Source organism: Sabethes cyaneus, chromosome 3, assembly GCF_943734655.1.
Source record: "Sabethes cyaneus chromosome 3, idSabCyanKW18_F2, whole genome shotgun sequence".
Taxonomy (NCBI): domain Eukaryota; kingdom Metazoa; phylum Arthropoda; class Insecta; order Diptera; family Culicidae; genus Sabethes; species Sabethes cyaneus.
In genome coordinates, this window is record NC_071355.1 from 129,983,620 (window position 1) to 130,000,547 (window position 16,928).

Below are 16,928 nucleotides of genomic sequence, written 5' to 3' on the forward strand. Positions count from 1 at the left end.
GCCCCCCCTCTTAAAGTTGGGAGGGGTCCTAATTCACTATAGAAAATGTTCTTGCCCTCGAAAACTTTCACATGCCAAATTTAGTTTCATTTGCTTGATTAGCTCTCGAGTTATGAGGAAATTTGTCTTTCATTTGTATAGGAGCCCCCCCCCCTCCTAAAGTGAGGAGGGGTCCAGGTTCATCATAGAAAAAATGTTTGTCTCCAAAAATACCCACGTGTCAAAATTGGTTCCATTTGCTTGATTAGTTCTCGAGTTATGAGGAAAATTGTGTTTCTTTGGTACAGAAGCCCCCCCTCTTAAAGTGGGGAGGGGTCCTAATTTACTATAGAAAATATTCTTGCCCTCGAAAACCTTCACGTGCCAAATTTGGTTCCATTTGCTTGATTAGTTCTCGAGTTATGAGGAAATTTGTAAGGAAGCCCCCCTTTTAAAGAGAAGAGGAGTTATAATTCCCCTCATAAAGAGGGGAGGGGTCCTAATTTACCATAGAATAAATTCTTGTTACCGGAAACACCCACATGCCAAATTTTGTTGTATTTGCTTGATTAGTTGTCGAGTTATGCAGAAATTTGTGTTTCATTTGTATGGGAGCCCCCCCTCTTAGTGGGGGGAGGGGTTTTTAACCATCACTAAAACCTTTCCTGGCCCCAAAAAACCTCTACATGCATATTTTCATGCCGATTGGTTCAGTAGTTTTCGATTCTATAAGGAACATACAGACAGACAGACAGACAGAAATCCTTCTTTATAGGTATAGATATAGTGGTGTATAGGATCAAAATACTAGTGCGTTGATTTTTCCAAATAAATTTATACAAATTTCATACAAATTTTGCGCATTAATAGATGCTCTTTTCAATCCATAGATACTAGAGCTTAGAAATGTTATATGAAAAATAGGAAGTAAACGTTGCACGGTAGTAACTTTGTAAGATTTGTTTTCGTTAGTGACATTTTAATGGACAGACGCCTTATGTCATGTATCATATTTTAATAAATAAATCGAAAATGACAAGCACTGGAAATCATATCGATCATATTTCTCATTCTCAAGCATGTTTATGGCGCAGTTTTTGCACTATTTTTCGACCTCATCTTGTTTTCCTAACCCTCTAACATTGTAAAAACGATGTGATTAAGTTAATGACTATCTTTTCATGAGAGTACATTCAAAAGAAGCTTAAGTTTTGATTTTCATGCAAAAATAATTATCTGAAGGAGCGCCAGCTAAGAAAAAGTTCTATTTCTCTTTTTCATATCTAATGCTCTATTCAGTTATTTTTTCTAATTCAGATATATTGCAAAATTGAAGCCAAGCAAACTAATAGTAAAATTTTGAGATTAATCATTTTGTTGTAGATATCCTTTTTCTTCAAAAGCGAAGTATAATAATAATTTTTCTGAACTCTTGTTTTTCAAAGATGCTAACTTTTGAACACATGGTATTAATATCAAAAAAATCTACCCTTTGGGTTAAAACCACTCAAAAAAAATATCAAAAAATCTGCTATGAACACATATTTCATATTGTCAGTTCAAAACAAGTTTCGTATGTGGTTCTGAAACCCGAAAGTTATGGCCAACCGATTATAAAACTAAATAAGTAATTTTTATCGTACTTTTTTGGCCTTTTCAGTCTTTTACGGAAATTAGAACTGGCTTTTTCAATTCACTCCGACGTTTCGACTATTTATTTTAGTCTTTTTCAAGGATAGCTATAATATTTTGTCATGTTTGTTTTAGTTATAAATGTCTTTTGTTTCGATTGTACCTACAGTTGTCTCAGTTCGTCGTTAAAAATCTTTAATTTTAAGAATGTAAATGTCTTCTTTAGTTTTTCTGTGCATATCTGTCGTCTGCAAAAGATTAATATTTATAGTCTGTCTCAGTTTAGTACAGTTTGTTGGTGAAAAAACCTTTCCAAAAACTTCGCTACTATCATAGTTGAACCTACTTTTCAAACTTCGCACACTAACTGTTTTCACCGTTGCTATCTAATTGGGAAGGGGTGGTAGGGAAATTGTGCTTCTGAGTGGGTTTTATGGAGGCTAGTATCCCTGCGTATGTATGGTTTAATCCATCTACGTCGCTCCGTCTGTTGATTGTATTGGGTGTATTGTAGATATGGCACATTTCTAATATTGGGAGAGCTTTTTTCTTGTAACTGCGATCGACTATTTTGGTGTTGGGTAGATCAAATCTGTGGTTGTTATCTATGCAGTGTTCTACGAGAGCGGTTTTTTCTCTGAGAGCTCTTATCTGGTTATCAGCTGTTGTGAGTCCGTTTTTTATAAACTTGTCCAGCTGGTTGATAGTGGTTTGGTGGCCAGAGAGTCTTGTTTTGAGATGGTTGGTTGTCATCCCAATGTATATTGACTCACATTCTCTACATTTGGTACTGTAAATGACGTTGTGTTGCATTAGTGTTGGGAGAGTGTCTTTAATTGGTGGGAGGAGAGCACTTAGATTATTGGTGTTTGAGTATGCAATTTTGATATCACCAAGTTCTCTTTTGAGAATTTTGGCAATTCGAGGTGATAAGTCTGCTATGTGTGGGATTGATCTGTAAAGTTGTGTGGGTTGCTTTACTAGAAATGGTTGCTGGTTAGATGGTATTTGGCTTTCTCGATCTTCTGGTGATGATGCTGTCTGGGTAGGCGATGGTCTATGGATGGCTGGCTGTTCGTTGGACGTCGTTGTATTGCTGGATTTACATGGTGTGTTCGGTGGTGGTGGCGGTGGTGGCGGTGGCGGCGGTGGTGGCGGTGGTGGGCTTGGTGGTGGGCTTGGTGGTGGTGGTTTCTCGGAGCTCCGGTTGCTTTGGTTGACGTAGCGGTTCCAACATCGGTTGATCAGCTTGATTGGGTAGTCATTGCGTTTCAGGTGTGATTGTATGATTGAGTATTTTTCAGCGTTGGTATAGTTTGTAGAGAGTCTGTCGACACGGGTGATGAAATTAATAGCGGTGTTCATTTTTTGACTGAGTGGGTGGAACGAGTGGTAGTTGATCAGTCTTCCGGAGGATATGCTTTTGGTGTACCATTGGGTCTGTATGGTTTGGTCGTTTTTCCGTATGAGTAGCATGTCTAGGTATGGCAACTGGCAGTCTTTCTCTGCTTCGGCTGTGAATTGAAGCATTGGGTGGTAACTATTAAATGAGTTTAGAACCTCTGACATCTTGCCGTGCGGAACTGTAAGAAGTAGATCGTCGACATATTTTTTAACAACTGGTATCGATATGTGTATTGTGCTCATTACTGTATCGATTAGTGTGTCAATAACAATTTCGGCTAGTATAGGGGAGAGCGGATTTCCCATAGCCGTTCCTTTTATTTGATGGTAGTATTTGTTGTCAAATTGAAAGTAGCTGCAATCCATGCAGAAATTGACCATCTCTAGGAAAATGTCTAAGCAGATATTGGTATTTGATCTGATGTGTTGCCAATGATCTATAATCCCTTTCGTTACTAGTTCCTGTGGGATGTTTGTAAATAGAGAGATCACGTCCAGAGAGATCATCTCGTAGTTTTGTGGTAGTGTAATTGAGTTGATAAACCGGCAGAAAGCAAACGAATCTGTTACACTGTAGTTGCTTTTGATGGATGCTTGTAGTATTTTGCATATATATTTCGAGAGTGCGTACGATGGAGCGGTCATGTTGGGTATAACGGGGCGGAGTGGTAGGTTCGGTTTGTGTGCTTTGGGCTGGCCGTATATTCTGGGGCAGGTGGCAGTGTTTGTTTTTAGAGAGTAGTATTCGTTTTTATCGACCAGTTTCAAGTCATATAGGCGTTGTACTATTCTGTTGTTCATGGTTTGGTATCTAGATGTCGGGTCTCTGGTGATTTGCTTGTAGGTGTTGGTATCCAGCAGTAGCTCGTTCATTTTAGTCTTGTAATCGTCGATGTCCATTATTACCGTTCGATTCCCTTTATCAGCAGGCATAACGCGTATAGTTGGATTTTCTTTAATAAAGTTTCGGGTGGTTTTTACTGCGGTTGTGCAGAATCGTGTTAGGGGGTCGTTTTGTCTTCTAGATTTCATGTCGTGGATATGATTTTGGATGGTGTTTGCTACTAGGCATCTGGTTTGATTTTGTGTTGTTTTATCGGGGTTTGATCGTATTATTGATTCCACATCCGCTATTAGGTGGTATATGGGAAGTTGGCTTATGGTGATGTGAGGAAGAGTGAATTTTGGACCCAGGCTTAGCAAGATTTTTGTATCTGGTGGTAGCTGTTGTTTAGTGGCATTATAGATTGCATTTTCGTTGTAGGTTGGAGTGTTCGATACCTTGTTTTCCAGCTTAGAGATGATCTGTCGTGCTTTCTTTTCGGTGCAGTGTGTTTTTCGCTGTAAACATTTTTGATAGGCCATCTCTTGTGTGAAGATGAATGTTTTGGAATCTTCGATATTCACACTACTGTGGATTCGTTGTTTACATTCATCCATTTGTCGGTTTAACTGCTTAATTTTGTAAAACGTGTGTTGAATTTCGGTGGAAAGTATAGATCTTTTGAAGCGATCGATATGTTTTGAGATTTTACTGAGATAAGGACTGTTTTCTTCTAATAATGAGTGTATGCACTTGAAAGCATTTGTTATATGTGCTGGACTCACACCATTTTTTCTGCATTTGATTAGGAAATTCTTTCGACTCCAACCTACAACGAAAATGCAATCTATAATGCCACTAAACAACAGCTACCACCAGATACAAAAATCTTGCTAAGCCTGGGTCCAAAATTCACTCTTCCTCACATCACCATAAGCCAACTTCCCATATACCACCTAATAGCGGATGTGGAATCAATAATACGATCAAACCCCGATAAAACAACACAAAATCAAACCAGATGCCTAGTAGCAAACACCATCCAAAATCATATCCACGACATGAAATCTAGAAGACAAAACGACCCCCTAACACGATTCTGCACAACCGCAGTAAAAACCACCCGAAACTTTATTAAAGAAAATCCAACTATACGCGTTATGCCTGCTGATAAAGGGAATCGAACGGTAATAATGGACATCGACGATTACAAGACTAAAATGAACGAGCTACTGCTGGATACCAACACCTACAAGCAAATCACCAGAGACCCGACATCTAGATACCAAACCATGAACAACAGAATAGTACAACGCCTATATGACTTGAAACTGGTCGATAAAAACGAATACTACTCTCTAAAAACAAACACTGCCACCTGCCCCAGAATATACGGCCAGCCCAAAGCACACAAACCGAACCTACCACTCCGCCCCGTTATACCCAACATGACCGCTCCATCGTACGCACTCTCGAAATATATATGCAAAATACTACAAGCATCCATCAAAAGCAACTACAGTGTAACAGATTCGTTTGCTTTCTGCCGGTTTATCAACTCAATTACACTACCACAAAACTACGAGATGATCTCTCTGGACGTGATCTCTCTATTTACAAACATCCCACAGGAACTAGTAACGAAAGGGATTATAGATCATTGGCAACACATCAGATCAAATACCAATATCTGCTTAGACATTTTCCTAGAGATGGTCAATTTCTGCATGGATTGCAGCTACTTTCAATTTGACAACAAATACTACCATCAAATAAAAGGAACGGCTATGGGAAATCCGCTCTCCCCTATACTAGCCGAAATTGTTATTGACACACTAATCGATACAGTAATGAGCACAATACACATATCGATACCAGTTGTTAAAAAATATGTCGACGATCTACTTCTTACAGTTCCGCACGGCAAGATGTCAGAGGTTCTAAACTCATTTAATAGTTACCACCCAATGCTTCAATTCACAGCCGAAGCAGAGAAAGACTGCCAGTTGCCATACCTAGACATGCTACTCATACGGAAAAACGACCAAACCATACAGACCCAATGGTACACCAAAAGCATATCCTCCGGAAGACTGATCAACTACCACTCGTTCCACCCACTCAGTCAAAAAATGAACACCGCTATTAATTTCATCACCCGTGTCGACAGACTCTCTACAAACTATACCAACGCTGAAAAATACTCAATCATACAATCACACCTGAAACGCAATGACTACCCAATCAAGCTGATCAACCGATGTTGGAACCGCTACGTCAACCAAAGCAACCGGAGCTCCGAGAAACCACCACCACCAAGCCCACCACCAAGCCCACCACCGCCACCACCGCCGCCACCGCCACCACCGCCACCACCACCGAACACACCATGTAAATCCAGCAATACAACGACGTCCAACGAACAGCCAGCCATCCATAGACCATCGCCTACCCAGACAGCATCATCACCAGAAGATCGAGAAAGCCAAATACCATCTAACCAGCAACCATTTCTAGTAAAGCAACCCACACAACTTTACAGATCAATCCCACACATAGCAGACTTATCACCTCGAATTGCCAAAATTCTCAAAAGAGAACTTGGTGATATCAAAATTGCATACTCAAACACCAATAATCTAAGTGCTCTCCTCCCACCAATTAAAGACACTCTCCCAACACTAATGCAACACAACGTCATTTACAGTACCAAATGTAGAGAATGTGAGTCAATATACATTGGGATGACAACCAACCATCTCAAAACAAGACTCTCTGGCCACCAAACCACTATCAATCAGCTGGACAAGTTTATAAAAAACGGACTCACAACAGCTGATAACCAGATAAGAGCTCTCAGAGAAAAAACCGCTCTCGTAGAACACTGCATAGATAACAACCACAGATTTGATCTACCCAACACCAAAATAGTCGATCGCAGTTACAAGAAAAAAGCTCTCCCAATATTAGAAATGTGCCATATCTACAATACACCCAATACAATCAACAGACGGAGCGACGTAGATGGATTAAACCATACATACGCAGGGATACTAGCCTCCATAAAACCCACTCAGAAGCACAATTTCCCTACCACCCCTTCCCAATTAGATAGCAACGGTGAAAACAGTTAGTGTGCGAAGTTTGAAAAGTAGGTTCAACTATGATAGTAGCGAAGTTTTTGGAAAGGTTTTTTCACCAACAAACTGTACTAAACTGAGACAGACTATAAATATTAATCTTTTGCAGACGACAGATATGCACAGAAAAACTAAAGAAGACATTTACATTCTTAAAATTAAAGATTTTTAACGACGAACTGAGACAACTGTAGGTACAATCGAAACAAAAGACATTTATAACTAAAACAAACATGACAAAATATTATAGCTATCCTTGAAAAAGACTAAAATAAATAGTCGAAACGTCGGAGTGAATTGAAAAAGCCAGTTCTAATTTCCGTAAAAGACTGAAAAGGCCAAAAAAGTACGATAAAAATTACGAAACTAACAGTCGACAACGTCTAAAGCAAACTAGATAAGGTGTTCATCAAATAACATAAATGACGCTTACAAGTATTTACGCACCCAAGGAAAGAAAATATAATTATTCTACGCAATACGTTGTGAATTTTACTGGCAAATAAGGATTTTGAGAAAATAAATAATGATTGTTGTGGCAGTAGAAAGGCTAGGTCACGCCGCTAGGTGGATTAATTCGGGTTTTTGGCACAATGTCAACCCCAAGAAGGGGTGAGATTGTACCAAAGTTCATGCACTTCCAGTAAAATTAGGTTTCATTGTAACTAAACCATCTCTACGGTAGTTGTTAATTGAGCAATTTAGTATATATTGACAGGTTTGAAATCAACTTAGTTCCTAAATTGTGTGTATACTAAGCTAAAGAACAAAACTATATGCTTTTTTGGCACAATCTCGCCCCGGATGACGGTACAATAATACTCACATTGTTGCTAGCGAAGAATTCTATTGAACATAATTTGGAACGGATGTAAGGTTCCAAAGACATGTCCGGAAAAAGTTCCGGAATATATGAAACTTGAACATAGATGCACCTTGTTACTTACGGAACACGAGTAATAAAGAGGATGATTTGGCTTTTCCAAATTCGTAACGTCGCTTTATTCGTTCGAAGCTTAACGAGGGTTTTAAATTCCTGTATTAAACATAAGTTTTAGATATAAGATCAATTTTAGGTTAACCTAGGTTTAGCTTACGTTTAGTGCCCTTTCTCCGGTTTATTCGTTAAGATTCTAGCTCACCGTTAATCCACTTTTAGACCTTTAATTTAGATTCATCATTAGATATAAGAATTTCGCACTTTAGTATAGTTTTTCTCACCACCAATTCAATCAAGCAAACCTATTATTTGTCTTTCCGTACTAACTTTAGGCTAAGTAGATATACTACTATATTAAGACAATTTTTAATTAATTTTATGCATAACTTTAACAATAACGAACTATTTTACCTTCTGTTTAATTTTAGAGTATGAATTTTCACAGTATAAGTAGAGTTTCCACAACTAGAATAATTTTAAGCTTGATTTAAGATATAAAGAAATAATTTTATCACGTGTACGTCTTCTCCTATCTTTTGTTTTATATTTTATCAGAACTCCCTCCTGCATGACAGTGACAGCAGTCACACGATTAGCATTCGTTCGATCGCAGGGCTGCTACAACTGGGGTGCGTTCGGATCCAAGGGGTGTTCAATTGACACTCCCCCCCAGTTTGCTGACTCCGCCTCTTTTTTTTATTTCCATGTGTGGACTCATTACTGCGACCAGTATAGTTGATCTATTGTAATATTGCCCGGGATTTTGCTGTATGACCTGCACTGCATTTTTTTTTTGCTATAATCGCTATTGAGTGAGCGATATGCTTATTGAATTTTTTATGCGTGCTTGCGTGTATTGGGGTTTACCCTTCCTTCAAAGCTTGATCTACTTTACCCACTTATTCCTCGCTGCCAGCACTATCCCATATTACAGCCGTCCCTGGCGAGGACTCATTCGTACCTCTGACCAGTACACTTAACTATTGGAGGGATATTTGCACTGTCAAGTCAAGAGGCTTCAGAGGGTAAATATAGAATTCAGCACGAAGGAAGGGTAAATGGAGGGGCCTGAGAATAAACCCATGCTAAAGTCACTTGACATCGAATGGCTTGATTCTACTAAGATTCGAACCCACGACCACTCGCTTGTCAAAGCAGACTCGGTAACCTTGCGGCTACGGAGCCCCCCTAACTCCGCCTCTTAGTCTGCTAACTCCTCCTTTCCTCTAACGTCAAGCACCGCAACCTTAACTGCCGGTCTCTCGTACACGCCCTTCGTTGTTTTGATCGTAACCGTGCGTACTTGACCGTCTCGGTTTACCGTCCCAATGATGCGCACTTTCGGCCAGCAATTCGTCGGCAGATCCGGGTCCACGATCAGCACAATATCATTTCTCTTGATCGGCGGGACCTTCTCATGCCACTTAGATCGCTGGGTGATTTCTGGTAAGTTCTCTCGCACCCACTTCTGGGTTCGCCATTTGCTGAGATAAGTGCCAGCCACGACACAAAGCGATTGAATTATCGTCCAGCTCTGTCCAGGGTTTAGAGCCGTCGGAATTGCCAAGCAACCAGTGATTTGGGGTAAGAACGGGAGCTGCCTCATCCTCAATGGGCACGTGTGTAAGGGGTCTCGCATTCAGGATGCCTTCAACCTCGACCAACGCATTCCTTAGCTCTTCGTCTGTCGGGCGACGCGGTAACTGAAATTCTGCCAAGGTACGCTTCACTGATTGAACAAGCCGTTCCCAGCTCCCTCCCATGTGAGAAGATGCTGGTGGATTAAAGCGCCAGGTGGTTGTCGAAGACACGAGCTCCTGCGTCATCTTGTGTTGATCTAGTTTCAGCAATGTCTGCTTCAGCTCTCGCTCGGAGCCAATGAAGTTGGTTCCTCTGTCGCCGTAGAAAACAGCCGGTGTGCCTCGTCGCACCATGAAGTTGCGTATCGCCATTACGCATGAGCTTGTTGACAGTGAGCTAGCTATATCTATGTAAACCGCACGGATCGTAAGGCAAGTCAGAAGAACGTCAACCCGTCTCCCTATAGCCACTTTCATGGGACCAAAATAATCAATACCGGTGTGCGTGAAAGGACGAACGAACGCTGTAAGCCTACATACCGGAAGATTTGCCATCGCGGGGGGTCGCGGACGAGCTTCTCGCAACTTACAGCGTTGACAGTCGGATCTGATCTTAGCGTATACCCTGCGCAGTCGACTGATGCAGTACTTCTGACGAACTTCGTTAATTACCGACTCGTGATTGCGATGATGAAACCTTTGATGGTAGCTTTCTACGATGAGGAGCGTAATCGGGTGGTCGTGTGGAAGAATGATAGGGTTGACAGTATGGTATTAGAAATTTACACATTTCTGTTCTGCCGTGCATACACAGTAGTCGTCTGTCGTCGAGGTATGGGCTAAGTTTGTAGAGCGGGCTTCGTTTGTGCTACGTTTTCGTTACGTTGGAGAATCGATAATGCCTGTGGGAACTTATCCTGCTGCGCGATACGAATGTGAAATTCTTCGGCATGGCGGATTTCTTCACTAGTGAAGCATCCAGTGATTTTGGCGAACTTATTTGGACGTGTGTTTTAGTAAACCGGAAAATGTATACTGTAGCACGGACTAATCTCCTCCAGGTACGAAAATTTGTCGTAGGGATTGTCCCGCTGATCGTTTCAATGTGCACATTTACACTTGCGCGCAGCTCTTCTGCAGTTTCCGTCGTCTTGACAGATATCACCGGCCACTTCTCTTCACCCTGCCAAAGGAATTCAGGTCCTTTGAACCATCTGCTGTCACCCGTTAGCGGTGGACGACAGTGCCATTTCGTACCCTCGTCCGCGACATTCCACCTCGTTGGAACCCACCTCCATTCGACAACGTTTGTCAGGTCCAGAATATCGCAGACCCCTGCTGCCACGAATGCGCTGTACTTGCGGTGATCAGCCCGTATCCAAGAGAGTACATTTCTGGAGTCTGACCAGTAGACACACTTTGAGATCCCTATGGATAATCCTTGATGAACAGAAACGGATAGTCTAGCACCAATACGTGCTGCTTCAAGCTCCAATCGAGGAATGGTTAAATATTTGAGGAGGGCTACACGACTCTTCGCTCCCACGAGTGGACATTCGACCGCACCGTTTTCTACGAATCGAAGATATACTACCGCCGCTATACCATTTTCGCCTGCATCTACGAAGGTATGCAACTGTACCTCCATCTGAGATGTAATCCTCGTTTGAAGTCTGTAGCAGCGTGGGATCTTCAAGTGTTCGATCTCTGGAAGGAATTTCAGCCACGTTTGCCACTTTTCGTAGCACTGTTGATCGACGTTGTCATCCCAACCTGTACCCGTTCGCCAGATATCCTGCATCAGTACTTTGAGATACATGAGATAGTGTGCAATCAAACCTAGTGGATCGTAGATGGTCATCATGATGCGGAGCACTTCTCGCTTCGTAGGACAGCGGGCACCCTCCAGTAGGTCTCTTCCCAGTCTATTCTAGTTGATCTTGTAGGTGAAGCAATCTGTTTTGGTGCACCACCACATGCCTAGTACCTTCTCTGTTGCTAGATCAGACGATAGATCAAGGCTTTTCTCCTCTCCCGAGTTACTGCAAAGTGCTGACAGAACGGCGACGGAGTTGGACATCCAATTTCGAATTTCGAACCCACCTTGGTTGTGTACGTACCAGACTGATTTTGCTAACTCGATCGCATCCTGCTCTGTTTCTGTACTGCACAACATGTCGTCGACGTAAGTACAGTGTACGATTGCCCTGGTAGCTGTCGGGTGCTGTTTGCTGAACCTTTCGGCGTTTTTGTTCTTTATGAACTGCGCGCTCGCTGGAGAACAGCATGCTCCAAAAGTCATCACCTGCATGACGTAAACATTGGGTTCGCTCTTCTCGGTATCCCGCCACAAGAACCGTTGACTGTGCTGATCCTCGCTACGTATGCCAACTTGGTGAAACATTTCGCGAATGTCACCACATATTGCGAAACGGAACTCGCGAAACTTGTAAAGGATAACCAACGGCGTGAGCAGATCAGGCCCAGCGAGGAGACAGGAATTCAGCGAAACTCCATGAGTTTTTGCGGCTGCGTCCCAGACGAGTCTCAATTTTCCGGGTTTATTAGGGTTGGTAACTGGGAAGACTGGTAAATACCAGACACGTTCGTGGTCCTCCGCCAGCTCCTCTTCGGTCAGTTTGCGAGCGTAGTCCTTCGCTACGTAATCCGCAAACTTCTCCTTCAGCAAGCCTGTTTCAAACCTCCCATTTGCATGATGGGTCAACTCGTATAGAAGCTCTATGGCCCGCTCATCATCCTTAGAACGGAGCTGCCTAGAACGCGGCGTTACACCCAAATTCTCAAGAAAGAAATACTCTTTCATAGCGCGTTCTACGAATCCGTCGTCATTTTCCTTCTCCCCGTGCTCACAGCTGCAAACGTGGCACGTATAGTGTACCATATTCATTGGCTTGTCCGTCGGAAAGCCACCGTAGATCGTCCAACCCAGGTTGGTTTTAATTGCGATTGGTTGACCCGGTTTTCCTTCCCGGCTTTTTCTCACGATCGTCGCACTTGCGTGCCTTACTCCGATCAAGATAGGTGGTCGAACATTACAATAGGGTTCAACCGGAACACCTTTTAAGTAGCGGTTTTCAGCTTGTAGCTGTTTCACGTCTAGTGTTTGAGCCGGTAACTGCAGTTCTTTAACAGTGCGGACATCCTCGAGATGAAACCGCTTTCCCTTTGGCCCAGAGACGTCTAGATTAACACTACGGGATTCAGGTTCTGAACGGTGCGTGCCTGCAGTCCACTTGAGACACAGTGGCCGGGGCTCTCCCGTAAGGTTTAATTCATCTGCCAGTTCCTGGTCCATCAGCGTCAGAGAGGATCCATCATCCAGGAAGGCGTAGCAGTGCATCATTACTCCGTTCCCATACGCTACAATCGGCACGTAACGGAATAGGGTTGTACTCGACCCAGACAGGTGTGCATTGCAAGCTTGTTCGTCGTGCAATGGGTTGACGCTCAGTTCCTTATGCAATGAGGGATGGTGTTTGAAGGTGCAGCCATTTACCTTACAATCCCTCGATTCGCATCCACCTTTGTGCTGTTTCAGGCACTTGCGACACGCTCTCGCCTCGCGTATTGTCGCCCACCGTCCATCGTAAGAGAGTTCCAAGAAGCGTTTACATTTCGCGAGTGACACGCAAGCTCCTTTGCAAGCAATGCAGCTGTTTTGGTTTGCTTTCCTGGCTCCAGTCGTCGTAGATACGCTCGATGCTCGCCCTTTGCTAGAAGACTGCTCAGCGTGTGTGTTTACAAAGGCCTTCGACTTCCTGCGGGGCTCCTGGTTCTGGTCAGGCTCCTGTTGTCTACGCGGCTCAGAAACAAGGCAGGCATCTTCCGCTATGGCATAGATCCACTCACTGAAGGCCGCCAGATTGACCCTCCGCAAACACCTGGTGTGTCTCGCCCATTCTAGCTTCATCGAAGCGGGAAGCTTCCCAACTATGTCGCCCAGTAACGAAACGTCTCGCAGGTATTCCTTCCGCCCGCATGCGTCGATCGTAACAGCAAGATTCTGCACTGCCAGCGCAAAATCGATCAACTTATTCATCGAGTCGGCTCTAAGTGGGGGCGTAGCTAACACTTTGTCCTTCAATGACTGTATAATGAACTGCGGCTGTCTAAATCGCAGCTTAAGTGCATCTATCGCCCTACGCAATGTTGACGGGTGTAGCAGAAAACTACGTACTGTACCAAGCGCGTCTCCCTTCAGGCAGTTTCTCAAACGAAGCATGTTCTCGTCGTCCATATACCCGCACATACGCGTTGTGCTTTCGAAGGTGGAAAAAAACATTGGCCACTCCTCAGGATGACCTGTAAACATGGGTAAATCCTTTGCGACGACCTGGCGAGCAGCGACTTGATTTCGCGTCAGGCTACCGTTTAACGCATTGCTGCTCGTTCCTCTCTGCTGACTAGCGTTTATAGCCCTCGGCGTGGATCGATTTTGGGGAACGAAATCACACGCATCGCACTCATCATCGTCCGTAGAATCATCGTCGGTATCTTTATCGACGTACTCATCGCTTACTTCACTTTCAGCTTTCTCTTCACCCTGGTCACGTTCATCGCTCAACCACTCCTTTACTTTGGAGTTGCCGTCCACTACATCATCTCCCGACTCATCTTCGTCGTCTAGATTTGCTAGCTCCTGGCATACACTGAACTGCTTCTCGATCAGTTTTTTCTTCTCTTCAAGCAGTGTCTGCTCCGCTGCGAGTTTCCGTAGTTGGAGTTTCAGGTGCTCCCGGGAGGATTTCTTCGACGCTGCCGAAGTCACTAAAGCCGCCTTCTGGGATTTTGCGGATTTTTGTTTTGCCGGTTCACGATTCTTCGATGATGATGGTACGTTACTCGCTCCTTTGCTTTCGTCTCTTTCACAAGCTTCGTCACCTTAGACTTTCGCTTCTTCTTCGCCTTTTCCGCACATTTCACGCAACACCACGGCTCATTTTCGATATCTTGACCGACACCTACACAGCTGTAATGATGCCATTCGTCACAGCTATCACACTGTACCATACGGCTATTATCCAATGAGTTACGCGTCCGACAATTCTGACCAACATTTTCGACCGCGAGGAAAGTTTGGCTCTTACGGGGAGTCTTTGTAGAGTCCTTGACAGACGAACCTTTCTTTTTATTAACGCTCGGGTTGTTACGGGTATCTTTATTACTGTCGGAATTAACGGGGGGTTTACTTCTGCCGCATCCGCATTTCGAAGAGAACTAGCTTTGCTCTTACCTTGATTGGTAGCGGTGGTTTCATTTCCAGTTGAACTCGACATCGTATAAACAAATTTAAAATTTTGTTACTTACGGAACACGAGTAACAAAGAGGATGATTTGGCTTTCCAAATTCGTAACGTCGCTTTATTCGTTCGAAGCTTAACGAGGGTTTTAAATTCCTGTATTAAACATAAGTTTTAGATATAAGATCAATTTTAGGTTAACCTAGGTTTAGCTTACGTTTAGTGCCCTTTCTCCGGTTTATTCGTTAAGATTCGAGCTCACCGTTAATCCACTTTTAGACCTTTAATTTAGATTCATCATTAGATATAAGAATTTCGCACTTTAGTATAGTTTTTCTCACCACCAATTCAATCAAGCAAACCTATTATTTGTCTTTCCGTACTAACTTTAGGCTAAGTAGATATACCACTATATTAAGACAATTTTTAATTAATTTTAAGCATAACTTTAACAATAACGAACTATTTTACCTTCTGTTTAATTTTAGAGTATGAATTTTCACAGTATAAGTAGAGTTTCCACAACCAGAATAATTTTAAGCTAGATTTAAGATATAAAGAAATAATTTTATCACGTGTACGTCTTCTCTTATCTTTTGTTTTATATTTTATCAGAACTCCCTCCTGCATGACAGTGACAGCAGTCACACGATTAGCATTCGCTCGATCGCAGGGCTGCTACAACTGGGGTGCGTTCGGATCCAAGGGGTGGTCAATTGACACACCTTGAATCATAACAATCCCGTCATGCGACACCCCCAATACTCGAAATTGCAAAACTAGACCATTGGTAGTCGTATAAAATGTTAAAGATATCATCGGACACATCTGAACACGGCCGGGAATGTTTCGGATCGGGGATCAGTTTCTGAATTGGACTAAAATACAACATGTGACATCTTTAAGTACTCAAAATTGAAAAAAGTAGTACATTTGTCGTTATATAAAGTGTCCAGGATTACATTGACCACAGCCGGACACGTTCTAGGAACGTTCCGAATACATCCAGGAAAAAGACCAGTTTCTAACTTAAACCAAACCCAAAAATGCAACCGCGCTATTAACTCAAAATAACAAATTGCAAATAAAAGGAAGATATTTTTTGATTGCTTTGAAATATTATACAAATTTATCAGTATATTATATAGACATGCATATGTATTGATGATAACTACCATAGTGTTATCAAAAAGTTAAATTATGTTCCGAAGGCGTGTCGAATTCTAACTTAAATGACAAATGAGATGGTATAATAAAGGTTCCTTTCACCATTGTTTATGCAGGGAGAAAATCTTCATAGACAGCACCTTCACGGTGCCGAATAGGATTCACAAGGTGCCAACATACGCCTACCTACTAAAAACTCTCCTGCTGCCCATTCCTGAACCCCTCCCGGAACTACCGTTAGGTTTTACTTCAGGAGGGAGGACAGGCCTAAGCACTCAGACTTATCCGTTGCGTATGTGGGATCGCACAACCCCCTTGTCACTTCGTACCGCCACTACGCTTCACCTAGGGCCTGGGCGCCTAATCAGCCCATTACTGACCCTAGCCGAGCAATGTCAGGTCCTGTCGTTGCAAACGTTCTAGCCGTTGCAACTCCGTTATCACATCCGTTGCCGCCCTATCGACGGCACCCCATGCGCGCTGCTCAGCGCACATTCTCTGCACGATGTTGTCGGCGTTGGTGTCTTCCCCAACGACCGCAAGCATCACCCGCCGAGTGGTCGTGAAACGTGGGCAGTCAAACATCACATGCTCCGCCGTTTCCTCGGCTACCGTGCAAACGGGGCAAAAGGGTGAGCCTACCCGCCCACGCGTATGTAGATACTTCTTGAAGCATCCATGTCCCGACAGAAACAGGGTAAGGAAAAACTTTACCTCACCATGTCCTCTGCCGATCCAGAACGATATGTTCTGGATCAGCCTATAGGTCCACCTATCATGATCTGCGCGATCCCATTCCACCTGCCAACGCCTAATAGAGTCCAGCCCAACTCTGTCCCTAGCGCCCCTGACGTTCCTCTGCCTATGGCACTCGATGTCGATGTCCACGTAGAAGTATGCATATGGGAATCATGGCTGCAATAACCCCAATCGCATCCAACGATATGGTACGGTAGCCGCAGGCGACGTGCAATGCCAACAGCCTGAACACCTTGTTCAGAC

General features: G+C 43.2%; 3 protein-coding genes across 3 annotated transcripts; 1 reads left to right on the forward strand and 2 right to left on the reverse strand.

The window, feature by feature from the left end:
- Positions 1-1,974: 1,974 nt before the first annotated feature.
- Positions 1,975-4,455, reverse strand: LOC128740134 (uncharacterized). Its single transcript, XM_053835648.1, has 2 exons — positions 2,385-4,455; positions 1,975-1,997 (listed from the first exon to the last, which is right to left on the reverse strand). Exons 1-2 carry the CDS (start codon positions 4,453-4,455, stop codon positions 1,975-1,977), a joined length of 2,094 nt encoding a protein of 697 aa, XP_053691623.1.
- Positions 4,456-5,031: 576 nt separating this feature from the next.
- Positions 5,032-8,255, forward strand: LOC128740135 (uncharacterized). Its single transcript, XM_053835650.1, has 2 exons — positions 5,032-6,562; positions 8,251-8,255. Exons 1-2 carry the CDS (start codon positions 5,032-5,034, stop codon positions 8,253-8,255), a joined length of 1,536 nt encoding a protein of 511 aa, XP_053691625.1.
- Positions 8,256-11,428: 3,173 nt separating this feature from the next.
- On the reverse strand, positions 11,429-14,529 carry LOC128740137 (uncharacterized). The gene is made up of 2 exons (XM_053835652.1): positions 14,362-14,529; positions 11,429-14,299 (listed from the first exon to the last, which is right to left on the reverse strand). Exons 1-2 carry the CDS (start codon positions 14,527-14,529, stop codon positions 11,429-11,431), a joined length of 3,039 nt encoding a protein of 1,012 aa, XP_053691627.1.
- Positions 14,530-16,928: the final 2,399 nt, after the last annotated feature.